Source organism: Sinocyclocheilus rhinocerous, unplaced genomic scaffold (genome assembly GCF_001515625.1).
Source record: "Sinocyclocheilus rhinocerous isolate Xijiao unplaced genomic scaffold, SAMN03320098_v1.1 scaffold1569, whole genome shotgun sequence".
NCBI classification, from domain to species: Eukaryota; Metazoa; Chordata; class Actinopteri; order Cypriniformes; family Cyprinidae; genus Sinocyclocheilus; species Sinocyclocheilus rhinocerous.
Window position 1 is genome coordinate 744,608 of NW_015663506.1, and position 15,900 is coordinate 760,507.

Here is a 15,900-nt window from a genome sequence, read left to right on the forward strand (position 1 = left end):
TATATTATTTTTACATTTTTTTATCATTAATATACAGTATAAACCTGTACATAAACACCTCTAACATTAAATATTGGCTATTTTATCAAGAAATATTCCAGGCATTTGATATTTTCATCCCCTTTTTCTAATCAAAATATTTCAAACAAAATGCCTTTACTTTGGAATAAATATAAAATTGATGACACTAAAATATATCGAGGGCAATTTACATTGGTAATCAAGTATTTTTTGTTTTACTTTCATCCTGTTAGTCTTTTGTAACATCCCCTATCTAATAAAAGCAAGGAATCCACTGCACAATAACGTCTGGATGTGTTAGAAATGGGTTTGATGAATTGTGTCTTGTTATGTGGTATTAGCTGATTTGTCACACTCTAAAACATCACATCCTGTCGGTGCTGATAGCCTAGTGGGCAAGTGCACCGACATATAACGCTTGTGTCACGGGCGCCCCGAGTTCGAATCCAGGCTTGAGGACCTTTCCCATCTCTCTCTCCCACTTCGCTTCCTGTCTGCTCTCCACTGTCATATCATAATAAAAAGGCAAAAAAAGACCAAAAATAAATCTTAAAAAAACAAACAAAAAAAACATCACATCCTGTTGGATAAAATTGAATAAAAGATCTGTAATATGATTATATTCACATTTCAAAAAGGGGTTAATAATCAGTGGTTGATAACAAATAATAAAAACTGTACCCTCATGCAAGCTAACTGTCAGCTCTGTGTTTTAATCCATGTTCATTTGCTATTGGGTAAATATTCAGGTATAATGAATAAAGTTTTAAGTGCCTGATTTTGACCAGGGCATATTTATAAAAAAACAACACAAGCTTATTAATTAAAAATGGATTTATAAGATAGCATGAATAAGCCATGTGCCTTTCTTTCTTCTGGTCATTTTTTCCTACCTTCAAATGAACCATTTGACCTTTTCTACTTACGTCAGCATAAACACTCTCTTATCTCCCCTTCTTTCAGCTAATGGCTCTCCTATCGCAGAATCTGCCTCTCGTTCTATAATTATCTCGCTGTTACGCAGAACTGTATAGGTCATACAGTACATGCATGACATGGTGATTCTAATTCAGGCATTTGGCCTGATCTCATCGCTGCCCTGCTGGAGAGGATGCTATTGTTGGTGCACACATGGTGTCCTACTTTGATATGTGAGGCTGATGAAGAATGCACAACGCTAGCATTGTCTAAATTTGCTGGCTCATTTACGTGTGATTTATTCATGCTAAGTGTCCTCTTACAGAACACGCATTTAGTAGAGCGCTGCGGTTTGTATAGAGTCCCTACTTGCGTTTCGCGTTTGTGTGGAATAATTCTCTGTAGGCACACTTCAGTGTTTGGCTCAAGCTGATCTTGGCAGCTCGCTCCTCTCCTGCTGAACGTATAGCAGAACACATTGCGTATACAGCTACGCTCGAGGATGGTTTTCGCTGAGTCTTGCCAATGTTCTGTAAAGCCATGTGCCAGATGAGAATGCATCTTTGCTCACCATAGTTGTAAGTCATCCTAGCATTCTAGGAATTGGTGGGTTTTACCAGGAGTTAATTTATGACCTTGAGAGGAGGATCTGTTGGAGTAATCAGTCATTAGCTGTGCACTCATCATCAGGTCGAGCCCCATGCCAAGACCATTGCTAACACTTCACCCCACCCCTCACCACTTTGACATGTGAAGCCATTTTCAGATTGCAGCGGTGCATTCGATTTTTCATAACCCTCAGTAAACAGTGTCATGCATTTGACATTTTACTTGTGCCATAATCTTGCAGACGTTGTGAGAATTGACACAATTGTTATGTTTTATTAAGCTTAAATGTGCCTTTCTTTCTTTCTTTCTTTCTTTCTTTTATTGATTGATTGATTGATTGATTGATTGACTGACCCAGGCAATATGCTGTCCCAAATAGTGGCATGGATGCAACATCATGCAGTAAATGTAAAAAAAAAATTTTGTTTTAAAAATGTTAAACACCTTTTCAAGTTTAAATGTTAGGTGCAATTATTAGCTTATTGTGCCTAAAATTCAAACTTATAATCATGAATAGGCATAAATACATTACTGTTTGGGGTCAGTAACATAGATATATATACGTATATATACATATCTATGGTCAGTAAGATGATTTTGTTTGTTTTTGAGTGAAAGTAATACTTTTATTTAGCAAAGATGCATTAAATTGATCAATCGACGGTAAAGATTTTTGTTTCAAATTTTTTTTTATTTCAAATAAATGCTGTTCTATTTTAACTTTTTTATTAATAAAAGAATCTTGAAAACACAAAACATTAAGCAGTACCATTGTTTTTAATATTTTTTAATATAAACACCAAATCAGCATGTTAGGATGATTTGGTTTAGTTGAGTTATGAGTTAGTTTAATTATACAAATATTTCACAATATTACTGTTTTTTTAACTGTATTTTTGATCAAATGCAGCCTTGGTGAGCAAAAGATATTTCTTTCAAAGATTTTAAATCTTTCTGCTAAAGTCCCAACTACCATAGACATAGGGACTTGAGTCATGTCTAGGCTTCAGCATATTGTAGAGGTGAGCATGTTTTTGCTCTCAAATGAGTTTTGTCATCTGTCTCACTGAAATATCTAATATTTTGGCTTTATATTTTATAAATACAATCACAATCAAAAGTGCTTTCTGTCAATTTTCTTCTGGAAGTTCTGGAATGGTTACAGGTTTTCTGAGTAAGAGTGGGACATGAAGCGGGTTTGCAGTTTGTTTTTGTGCTGATCCGAGATTCTGCCGTGGAAGAGTCCAGAATAATAACCTCCATTCAGTGCATAAAACAGAAAGGACTGGGCCACCTACGCCACCGTAATTGACAAATGTGGCAAAGTATACAGAACATAAGTGTTGATTGTGAAAGTCACAATACCCCTGATTATCAAGTTTGTCAGAGACTCCAATTAAAATGTCCTCTTGCCAGCCAACTGCTGTGCTTGTTAATTCCAAATGGTGAGCTCAAGCATCACAATCTAGTCCTAGATCACTGATTAGTTTGGAGCCGTTTCTCATCCCGCCACTTCGCCGGTGCTGCATTTAGCCAACAGAAACATTGCAAATTTTAGCTACTTGGCCACTCCATAGTTAGGAGATGACAAATGGGTTCTGATAGCACAGTGAAGTCTTAATTGGTTACTGCAAAGCGGGCTAGAGGCCAGCAGTGTGTCATTTTGTTTGTTTTGGAAAAAGTTAATAGAAGCCTCAATGTACCCTGACAGTTAATGAGTATGGTTTGTGGCATTAAAGAAAAACTAAACTAGATTTAACATGGAAATCTATAGCTTCTTAACGTTTCAATAAATGTGGATATATGACTCTTTTGGTATGCATTCATGGCTTAAAGTGACATTCACAGAAGGCTTATGTTTGCACAGATTGGCATTGATGGATTCTTTCCCAAACCGGGCTCAGATTTTAATTCCACCAGCTCCTCTACGCCTGATAAAACATTCATCTTTGTTAATAGTCGACCTGTGCATCACAAAGAAATACTTAAGGTAAAGGAACTGCCGTATACCCTCAATACTAATTTACCTATGTTTATTTACTGTTTGTGTATGTACATATATGAATTTCTCTGTAAAATTAAATGTCCTTGACTAGCTGTAGACAAATTAGATATCCCAAACCTTGAACATTCATCCTAGATCTCAGATATCTGTACTTGTGTTCAGGCCTACATGAAATCTACACTACTGTTCAGAAGTTTGGGGTCAGTAGGTTTTTTTTTTTAAAGAAGAAAATTAAGACTTATTTAGCAAGGATGCATCAACTGTTTTTAACATTAATAATGAGAAGAAATACTTCTTTAGCACCAAATCAGCTGAAAATTCAAAGTTGCATTCATTACATTTAAAATATACATGAAACAAAAAACAGTTACTTTAATTTGTAATAATTTTTCACAATATTACTGTTTTCACTGTATTTTTGATCAAATAAATCCAGCATAAGAGACTTTTTAAGTAAAAAAAAAATTTACCGACCTTGAATGGTGATAGAATTTCTGTGGAAATAGAATCCATTAAATGTGTGGATTCTAGATCTGAAAAAAAAAAAACATTATTGAAAAATATAATAAATGTAAAAAATCATGAACATTTCTGGTTAATGTAAGTTTTTTCTTCTCCAATTGTTATCTGACATTAAAATAGAAATCCCTAGCTTTCTTTATATGTTTTAAAATCTATTTTAAAAGTGCTTATGCAGTAATTATGAACAACTGGAAAAGTCATGGAAATGCATTGGTCAAAAACTGCCTTACTTTAATTTGTAATAATTTTTCACAATATTACTGTTTTCACAGTTTTACCGACCTTGAATGGTGATAGAATTTCTGTGGAAATAGAATCCATTAAATGTGTGGATTCTAGATCTGAAAAAAAAAACACATTATTGAAAAATATAATAAATGTAAAAAATCATGAACATTTCTGGTTAATGTAAGTTTTTTCTTCTCCAATTGTTATCTGACATTAAAATAGAAATCCCTAGCTTTCTTTATATGTTTTAAAATCTATTTTAAAAGTGCTTATGCAGTAATTATGAACAACTGGAAAAGTCATGGAAATGCATTGGTCAAAAACTGCCTCTTGGGTGTTTGTTCATCAAAACTTTTGGCAGAATTTGTTTATGCTTGCAGCTGCCAATAAAAGTGTACTACTCACAGCTCTGTTTAATACATTTCACCACGTTTAAATCAATTCTGTGGATTTTCCTACAAATCAGTGCAGAAAATGCTGATTAAAAATCCATAGATTTTGTCTGGGCCTAGTTCTGTCCTTTTCATATTATTTCTTAACATTTACAATTGTAATGTACTCACAATATTTTTGTAAATGCACATTTACCCTACAGCTTATCAAGCAATACTACACCAGTGCTCAATCTAATAAAGAATCTGCAAACCGCCGCTATCCCTTTTTAATGATGAACATCACCATACCTGCCTCGACTGTGGACATTAACCTGACACCTGATAAAACTGAAGTGATGCTACAGAACAAGGTACAAAAGTTCAGACTTTCTCTCATACATTTATACTTTAAATAAAACATTGTTCAATTCATGATAATGTTCCATTGATCAAACTTTAACAATGATTACCAGGAGGGAGTACTGTTGGCGGTGGAGACTCTGCTGATCTCCTTGTATGGGTACTCCATTGACAATGATGATCTCAAAACTGGAGGAAATCGCCCTGGTGTTAGTTCTGTGGATGTACCTGAACACACGAATGTAGTGCCTACACCTTCCACTGATGTTAGTTTGGACGATCCAGAATTACTTGAAATATCTCCCACAAATGCAGATAAACAAGATGGTGAGCTATCCTTGAGCAACACCGCAAACACCAGTTCCTCTTCGATTTCAGAGGATTGGGTGATCAACAGAAGCTCAAGTGATTTTGACAGTATTAATTCCTCATTACCTGCTGTCGATGTTGTAATGAACTCTACAGCTGATCTAAACTGTAACTCCCCAAAGGCGTCTAAGAGTGACAGTGGCCCTGGTCAAGAGAGTGAAGTATCTGCTGAGAGCTGGAGCATGGGCAAGGCCTTCTCAAATCAAGTCACCGGAGAATGCCTAGAACCTGTGAAACTCCATGTCCCGAAAGCACATGAAGACCTCGGAGGAACCGAGCCCACAAGTACGAGGTCCAGCCCGACCAAGAGGCCTTCTAACGTCATTATGGAGAAAATGGCCAAGCTGACAGCCTACGAGCTGATCAGCAACCGCTCCGTGCCTCAGCCCTCGTCTGCCTTTTCACTGTTTGAGCAAGACACCAGATCGCAGGTCCTCCAGGAGAACCCAAGAGCCAGTCCTCAGGATGTCACAACTGCTGTGAAAGAGAGATGGGAAAGCCTCAGGGAGGAAGACCACAAGAAGTAAGTTTCCAGATTTCACCCTCGAAGACGCAGTTTCCAGTTGTTGTGATTCACTCTCTCTGTGTAGCAAGAGAAAAATAGATCTGCCACTAGCATGTGTAAAATATGGATTGGAAAATCTGCCTGGCCTGGTCGTGTTGCTACCTGAAGGAAGAATTGATGAAGTGTTTGTATTTTCCAGAAAACTGCGTTTGATTACTTGGTTTGATGGTCAATAGGCCTATTTTCCATTGTAAAAGAGGTATTCCATTTTCTTTGTTTTTCCAAAGAATGCCACATTCTTTCAGTTACTTCAGGTGCCAGAGGATTCCAGTTCATTCTATACCAGATGATATCTGACTAATTTATTGGTTGTTTATGAGCCCAAGGAACACTCGGGTTGGATATATGGATCTATCTTTTCTTTTTTTATCACTCTAGACTGCCAGTCAAATGTTCAGACACGACTACAAAATTTTTTATTATTGCTTTTGTCCACATTTTAGAATGATAGTCATCAAACTATGAAATAGCACAAATGGAAGTATGGGAAATATGTAGTGACGAAAAAGGTTAACCATGTTACCTAGATTCATTCCTCAAAGCAATGTAAAGCTGCAGAACTCAAATTTTGGTCTTTTCTAATTCTAATATCTTTTTAATTTCTTAACCTCAGATCAAAGTACAGTGGTGTGAAAAAGTGTTGGCCCCCTTCCTGATTTCTTATTTTTTTGCATGTTTGTCACACTTTAATGTTTCAGATCATCAAACAAATTTAAATATTAGTAAAAGATAACACAAGTGAACACAACATGCAGTTTTTAAATGAAGAACAGTTAGCATGTTTTGCTCAAACTTTTACCATGGCATTAGAGCTGGAACACCGTTGTCGCTTGCGAAATCAAAATGACGGCGCTGTGGGTGCAAACTTACAGATTAAGGGGCGGTAATATTATAATGAGATCCCTTTGCCACGTCATCAAGGGAGCGAAATCAGACGCGCTCGTTTTTTCAGACGCTTGCAGAAAAAGGCTTACCAAAACAAAGTTACTGGGTTAATCTTTTTCACGTTTCCTTGGTTGGTAGATGCACCGGGGACCTGATTATAGCACTTAAAACCTGGAAAAGTCAGATTTTCATGATATGTCACCTTTAAGTATTGTAATCTGAATGTTCTGTGGTTTGTTTAGTCCCATTTTATACGTAGCTCACAAAACTGTGCCCTTTCCGATGGAAATCATGGTATATCAGTGTAATCCTTTTTCAGTTAAAGAGAGTGGATTCTGAAGTTAAATAATAATAATACAAATTATTATTATCATTATTATTAGGGAATCTGGACCTGCAGGTGAATGATGTTCTGGCAGTGCGTATGGTAAATCTATTTTATGTTTGCATTAAAAAAATAGTTTTTTTTTTGATAATGTAACGAATTATATGTTGCTTGGATATATGTTGCTTAAATGAGCATCAATTGAGAAGTTTGTTTTTTTGGCAAAATGATGTGGGTTTTTGAAAGACGTCTAACCAAAAAGTGCTCTCCAAGGCTGCATTTATTTGATCAAAATTACAGTTGAAAAACTGTAAAATTGTGACGTATTATTACAATTCAAAAGAACGGTTTTCTATTTTAATTCATTTTAAAATGTAATTGATTCTTTTGATGGCAAAGCTAAATTTTCAGCATCATTACTCCAGTCTTCAGTGTCACATCTTTTGAAACATTAGAAATATCTGTACTGTCACTTTTGATCACTTGAATGCATCCTTGCTGAAAAAAAAATTTAATTGACACCAAACATTTGAACACTAGTGTATATATAGACAAGTCAGACTAATTGTATGAGGCGCTGGTCAGACTATTCATTTTTAGTAGCTTCTTCCCATTTTTGTATATGTAAATGTTAAGTGTCTGTTTATACATTTTCACTGTTCAAGCTGCAAACTTCAGTCCAAAAGCCCTCAGGTCAAGAACTCATTTCAGTGTACATGGCAGGGGATACCCTCAAGCTTCAACCTTCTGCTCCATTATGAAATCATTTATCTCCCCCATTGGCCTCCTACTGCTTTTCTCTTGCATTCAGCACATTTCATGCCATCATCTTGATTGGTCTGTTTTTTTTTATCAGCATTTGCATCTTTTTCTTGCACCCGAGCTTTATGCTCCGAAACCATACAGTGCGTTTGAAATAGTGCCCGGTCCATTGTACAGTAGCAAGCTCTGTGCAATGGCACAGCTGTTAATTGGCAAGCCCATCGAGAAACTTCCAGTGGAGGGTCAGGGCTGCATGTTTTTTACAGGCCCTCTCCCCCCTCCCTTGCTGCTCTCCGGCCCCCATCTGGTCACAGGTAGCAGATGTTTTTTATCTCGCCTGTTTCTGCACATTTTCTACACTCTGATTTACAGCAGTCCACTTAGAATCACTAGAGCAAATTAAATCAAGGTTTCTTGTGTGAATTGAGGATATTTAATTAGTCACAACTTCTGACCTCTTTGCTAAAACTCATTCTTACCCAGCCTGCAAATTAATGGACCAAAAGCAGTGTTTCAAACCATCTGTCTTCTTTTTTGTATTTTTTTTTGTTTGTTTTATTGTTATTACCATTTTCCACATACAGTATAAGTATAACAGTGAAGCAATACAAATGTTAAATACCTGGACGTATGGAAAGAAACAGATTTTTTTGTGTGAAAAAAATTATACATTTTGTATAAAACTTTTGTCACAGTTTGTTTCATTTGGGTGCATTCTGGGATACTTTTTAGGCAATGTTTTTTTTAGTAATAATAATAGTAATAAATATATATATATATATATATATATATATATATGTGTGTGTGTGTATATATAATTTTTTGTGAGGAAAATACAAAATCGTGCCTCATGAACTTTGTATTATTGTTTTAAATTTATGTTTATTATATTTTCTTTCATGTTAATTTTAGTTAAAGTTGTAGCAATTTTGTTGTGTATTTTTGTAATTTCTATCAGTTTTTGTTAAAATATACCTACTGTATGTAGTTTTTATTATTTTAATTTCAGTTTTAGTTATTTTGGTACATTAAGTTCAACTAAATGAAAATGAGAAATGTTGCCTTGGGAACAATTTTTTATGTAATTTTTATCAGTTTTTTTTCAATTTTATTTTAAGTAACAAAAACATTTTTTGTTTGTTTTAGGTTTAATTAATTATTATAACCCTGTTTTAAAGGGGTCATATGATGCTTTTTTAAAGATCACTATTTTGTGTATTTGGTGTAACAGAATATGTTGACATGCTTTAATGTTAAAAAAACACATTATTTTTCTTGTCTACATAAAAGCATTTTTAAGATCATGAGAAACATAAATTGAATCCAAAATGTTGATCAAGTGTTTATCAACTACCTTGTCCTCACAAAGTGTTTTTTTTCCGACCACATTCGAACAGTTACACAAAGGAAATACAAAATGTACAACTGGGACTGTAACGAATACATGTTCTCGTATCACATCCCATCTTAGGTATGAAAGCAAGACAGAAAAGTCTCTGAACGCCTACAACCTTCAAAGGAAGAGGGCAGCGGAGGGAGGCGGCCAGTGCGGAGAGGGCAAGAAGCAGATGAGCGCCGCCGAGTCTTCATTGAACAAAGCTCAAGGCGTGAAGCGCAAGGCCCCCCTCGCCAACCAGCAGGCCCTGGACAAACTCTTCTCCTCTCAGCCCTCGAGTAAGAGGAGCCCTGCCAAGCTCTCCAAACCCCTCCCGTTCAGTATTGCAACCCTCAAGCAGAGTCTTAACCTCCTCTCCTACCAGAACAGCTCAAGTGCGCAGGGCCTCAGGCTTGTAAACCGCTTGGCTTCTCACGGTGCCTGGGTCGTTTTATGCGGCAGAAAGCTCATGCTGTTGAACCCGTTTCGAGTGGAGGAGGCCTTGCTGTTTAAAAGACTTCTGGAGAATAATATACTTCCAACCGTGAGGCTGCAGACCCCTGTACAGCTGACAGATGGGTAGCCTGTCTCATTTTCTCACCTAATGATGACATTCTGGATGTGTACAATCTGGAATCTAATTGTAAAGACCGTACATGTAAAAAATGTAAACGTGGATCTGCAATTACAATATAGGATTATTAGCTGTATTAATCCTAGTTGTATTAATCCTCTATTCTAAATTGCAATACTTAATCAACTATCTAATAATTATTTGCATAGTAACATACACTTCCTTTCCCAGGGTGCTTGGTGGGCCAGAGTACATGGATGTTCTCCTGAACATGGAGAAAGACAGTGCCTGCTTCAATGGAGACATCTACTTTACTGATCCTAGGCTTGTGGCAAATGGTTTTGAGATTAAGATGATTCCAGGTAACGCTCAAAGACTTTGAAATTCATTTGAAATATTTCATTTTTTAAAAAGTATAGTTTACCCCAAAATGAAAATTCTGTCATCATTTACTACTATTTCTACTGAACACAAAAGAACATGTTTGGAAAAAATATTGCTAAGTTTGTGAGTTTTAAGAGTGTTGATATACAGTCCATTTGTTTTATTATTAATATTACAATTTAAAATAATTTTTTTTTTTTTTTTTTTCTTTTCATATTTTTAATTGTAGCATGTCATGGTTTTCACAAAAATATTAAGCAGCACAAAAAAAACATAATAATGAGAAATGTCACCTGAGCTGCAAATCAGCATATTAGAATGATTTCTGAAGGATCATGTGACACTGAAGACTGAAGTAATGCTGCTGAAAATTCAGATTTGCCTAAATAAATTGCATTTTAAAATATATAAAAATAGAAAACAGTTTTACATTTGAAATAGTCAAATAAATACAGCCTTACATAAAAGACTTCTTTTAAAAACATTTAACAAATCTTAACTATTCCTTTTAAGCTTTTCACCAATAATATTCAAAATATATCCTCTTTTAGTCAAAATATCTTCTTTTGTGTTCCATTTAATTAGTGATAGACTGAAATATTGTACACTGTTTGGCCAGATGTTTGATAAACAGTTTCAGTTTCCCATTTTGCAAGTTTTAGATAAATATTCTGAAACATAAGTGGTAATTTTAGCAATTTTGTGCGAATCCAGTTTGCTGTCAATAAATCATATTATGTAAATATTGGCATTATATCAGCTCAACTTCTACTCCAATATTCAAAACAATCTGCTCCCCCATGCAAAACATACAAATTTACATTTAATACATATTACATTTATAAATCATACCTGTTTTTTAAATAAAACTCTAAAAAGAGAGTCATAATCATGTAAAAAAAACAATGTTTTTTTGTTTTATTTGATTTGGACTCACGGTCTGTTTGGGTGCTTTGGAGTCTGTCACCAAATTGTCTGCATTTCACTTTTCCATTACATATGAATCCCTGGCCTTGTGCAAATTGCGTAAGGTCTCGTTTTAAATGGAGTGAACTACTTCTTTATAGGCATTGGAAAATATCATTCAACTTCCAATATATGATGATGATAATGCTTAGTTTGTAGTTTTTAATAACTTTTAATATCCGTGCTGTTACCTTAGAGACGTTAATTCCCGCTGCGCCGAGTGATGAAGTCATTGTTTATACAAATTGCTTAAGTGGAAAGCGTTGTGTCAGCACTTCTTTTTCCCTACACAGCTCGGTGTGGGCACATGTATAATATGAAATTGTTTTAAAAAGAGGGGGCTTGATTCTAAGGGATAGGTCCACTTCCTGTATGGGTTTTTGAGATGGTCATTAAGTGCGTTTGCTTGAGTTCGCTCCTCATGCTCATCATGTGCTGTGTAGTGGGAGAGATTCTGAAATACTTCTACACATGGTTTGTTTTTTCTTTGCCAGCTTTCTCTTGAGAAAATGTGCCTTTATTAATTCAAGGGTCATGCTGTTTAAAGGTCTCTAGGATTGTCCAATTTGATTTAACAAAGGTTGGACCCACTGGACATCATTAATGCCACAGTTCACAAATTGTTTTGAAATGTCAAATATAACGGCTTGAATAACAGGATTACAGGCAATTATTTCTGACAGAATTGCTTATGTCTGATTAGTGAAGAATGAAAGTAATGTGTTTGCTTTAAATGTTTTCTTGTGCGTTTTTCAGATGCCTTCTGATATTATAAAACATCTCTGTTAGATTACTGCAGGGGTTTCTAGTGTCAGTGTGCCAGTAGTACATAATTGTTACCTCACTTTCTGAAAACATTGTTTTAAACCTATTGTAAAAAGAATATTAATGTAACCACTTATTATTTAGTGTATTTTTAAGTAAGCAATATAATAGCCACTTGAGCCACTTCGACCATGTTTAAAATATAACACAGCGACAAAGGCCTTATTGATTTCTTACAGTGCTTATCCCAAAATTCATCAATTCACAAACTTAGTTTTTCGTTTTTTTTTTTTTATATGTATTTATTTAATAAAAACAGTACAGATTTATAAAATCAGACCTTTATGGGTTTCCAGACTTTCAAAGTAACATTAATATACACTACCATTCAAAAGTTTGGTATCTTATGCTCACCAAGGCTGTATTGATTTGTACAATAATATTGTGAAATATTGTTACAGCTTAAAATAATTGTTTTCTTTTAAAATATATTTTAACAATTTATTGTTATATTTTATGACATACATACATAACACATTACATTTAGTTGTATTATTTTTAACAAATTTATTCCTGTAATGGCTGTCTCCAGTCTTCAGTGTCGACATAATGCTTCAGAAATCATTTTACTGTGCTAATTTGTTGCTTAAGAAACAATTCTTCTTATTATTAACATTTGTGCTGCTTAATATTTTTGTGGAAACTGATGCATTTTATCCAAGATTCTTTGAAGAATAGAAAGTACGAAAGAACAGAATTGATTTGAAATGGAAATCTATTGTAACATTATAAATGTCTTTACTCTCACTTTTGATTGATTTAACACGTCCTTGCTGAGTAAAACTTAATTTCTTAAAAAAAAAAAAAAGATCTTACTGAACCTAAACTTTTGAATGGTAGTATAAATAAAACTTATAAAGTAATAAACATAATATTACTATTTCAATGACATTTTTGGAAATGTGATGTCATTCAAACAACCAATACTGTCACTCGATCATTTTATTGCATCCTTGCTGAATAAATTAACGGTAGTGCATATGTATGTTTAAAAGAAATAAACTCATTTATATGCATAAATGCACATGCTCTACTGTTATGGTGTCATGCGCGCTCAAAGAAAAAGTGCTTTTCAATAAATTTTCTCTAAAAGGTTACTTTTCCATTAATCTATCCCTTTAATTTGATATGAAAAGTCAAGCAGAAGCAATCAAATATTTAATATCCGACTCTGGGGAAAAAATAGCAGATAACTGATGTGTTAATAGTTATATATTGTGCAAACACTTTTCCAGGTTTAGAATCAGCTTATTTTATAATGTTGTCCTCTCTCTAAGAAGGCTGCCATCTTAGTCCTCATTTGACCTTATTTTGCCTGTTGTTATGGAATGCACTTAAGACTTCCCTCTCAGCCCTGTTCCTGTAAAGTGTGGTGTTGGCACTGGTAAGAGTCATCATGGCTGAAGCTGGCTCGCTGCCTGAGCTTTTGCCAGCATGGTGGATTTGCACTAAAGTGTGGTGCTGTGGAGAAAGATTGCCCTTTACAAAAGGGAATAGTTTCTGAGCCAACTTCCAGGGATTTGGCAAAAACATGCACCAGATTTCTAGCCCTTTCGAAACCCCAAAGTATTAAACTTTGGCACAAAACTTGCCCCGCACCATTTGTCCTACAAATATGAATGATACCTCAAATTGTTCAGCTTGTTGAGAAGTGTCCTATTATATTTACAAATGATCAAATTTACACCTGGCAGATAATAAAATGGCTGGGAAAAGTGTTGTTATGAACTAAAACTAAACTATTAAAATTGTTTTTGTCAATTGAAATGAAGCTTAAAAAATGAAAATAAACTAAAAATACAATGCAAAGAATGGATAAAACTTAAAAATGACAGATGCTGCATTGGCAACTAACTAAAATAAGTTGAAGTACTAAAATTACTAAAACTAAGCTGAAAACAATAAGGCTACAGTAAATAGAAATATTAAAAATAAAATATAAAAAAGACAAAATCACAAAATTACTGAAACTTAAAATATTAAACAACAACAACTATAATAATAATAATAAAATGTAAGCTTGCTAAATGTCTATTTATTTATTTAACTAACTAACTAGCTAACTACTACTGTTTACAGAATGGTAAATTCAAAAGCAATTTATGGTGAAAAATTTACCATGGCCTTTGCCCAAATACTATAGTTAATAAAATTGTTACTAAAACCATAATAAATGAATAAGGTATAAAATTCCTAAATATTTCTATCATTCTACTTCTATTTCTTTCTGCTGTATCTATCATTCTACTATTTGAAGCAAAAAAAACCAACTTCATTTTAGTGTAGAGACTGCTGAATTTGGCCTGTAAACAGAATTATGTGAAAAATACTACAATACTGTAATAGTATACTAGTATACTATAATAGTATATAATTAATACTACAATAACACTGACGTGAAGGTATGTTAATTTGACTTGGCCTATAGTAAGAAACCACCTAACAACCCCTCAAAACACCCTAGCAACCACTTAGCAATGCCCTGGTGAAATAAATAATACAAATTTAGTACTTGCAATGAGAGACTCTCTTTTGGAGTTAGTCAATATGTATCGTTTTGACAATAATATAATTTTGTAAGCATGGCAAGTCAGATTCGGAATGGCTGCATCTCGTTTTAAAGCGCATGGGGAAGGAGAAAATGTTTTGTCTGCGCTACCTTGATGACCTTTCCATACATTTCACCTCTTCATTGAGATGCGTCTAGGGAAAAGCAATCATCTTTAAATCATCTGTTGAAAACCTCCTCCACCTTGGTTTTTCTTTCCAGTCCACAAAGACATGGTAATAGCGTAATTTGGTGCGATGCCGGCCTGACTTGGTTTCCAACCAGCGTGTAAATCACAATATTTATTTATTATTTTTTCCTGGAGAATGTTGTACTTGGAGTTTATTAATCCTTGCTTGTTGCTTACCTTGGCCAGGTTCCTCGTCTTCTGAGAGGCATGTTGAAGTGACGGGCATGGCCGACTGCATGCCTTTCTTCGGGATAGGAGACCTGAGGGAGATTCTGCAGGCTATAAAGGTCCAGGATGCAAAAACCGTGGAGCAATGTAGACCTCTCAAAGTCTCAAACTACCTAGAGGTGAGAGATGCTCTTTGGGGCATTCTTTTCAATTATCCATTTTTTATTTGCCATCACAGTATCAAAATATGAGCACATTTAGAGAGTTTAATGAAATAATGAAAATTAGCTGAAAATGTACTCACCCTCAGGCCATCCAAGGAGCAGATTTGGAGAAATGCAGCAGTACACTTGCTCACCGATGGATCATTTGCAGTGAATGGGTGCCGTCAGAATGAGAGTCCAAACAGCTGATAAATACATCACAATAATCCACAAGTAATGGACAAGACTCCAGTCCATCTTGTGAAGCAAAAAAAGCTGCATGTTTTTAAGAGACAAATTCATCATCAAACTTGGAACTTTTGCTTCCTGCTAGAAATAATACTCCTCTATCCATAATATTGCTTTCTCCAGTGAAAAAGTCATCTAGTTTGAATAAGGAGAGACAAATGCCCAGATCAAGAACAGACAAAAGCAGTTCTAAAGAAATATGGTTGTGGATTTTGATGTGAGGACAACAGGGGATGGACTTTTCCACTGAAGGCAGCATTATTATGGATTAAGGACTTGAATTTTGGCCAGAAGTGACGGTTTAAAGTTAAAAAGCGAAATCAAACACGCAGCTTTACACTTCACAAGATATCCATTTATGGACTGGAGTCGTGTGGATTATTGTGATGTTTTTATCAGCTGTTTGGACTCTCATTCTGACGGCACCCATTCACTGCAGATGATGACCTGAGGGTGAGCACATTTTCAACAAATT

The 15,900-nt window shown here is 34.9% G+C and overlaps 1 protein-coding gene across 1 annotated transcript in view; it reads left to right on the forward strand.

The window, feature by feature from the left end:
* The window catches only part of pms1 (PMS1 homolog 1, mismatch repair system component), a 26,520-nt gene that overhangs the window by 7,478 nt on the left and 3,142 nt on the right, over positions 1-15,900 (forward strand). The window contains exons 7-11 of the mRNA XM_016539264.1: positions 3,416-3,538; positions 4,899-5,048; positions 5,151-5,929; positions 9,415-9,897; positions 10,124-10,254. Coding sequence (XP_016394750.1) covers positions 3,416-3,538; positions 4,899-5,048; positions 5,151-5,929; positions 9,415-9,897; positions 10,124-10,254 — 1,666 coding nt within the window. The remainder of the gene's footprint in view (positions 1-3,415; positions 3,539-4,898; positions 5,049-5,150; positions 5,930-9,414; positions 9,898-10,123; positions 10,255-15,900) is intronic.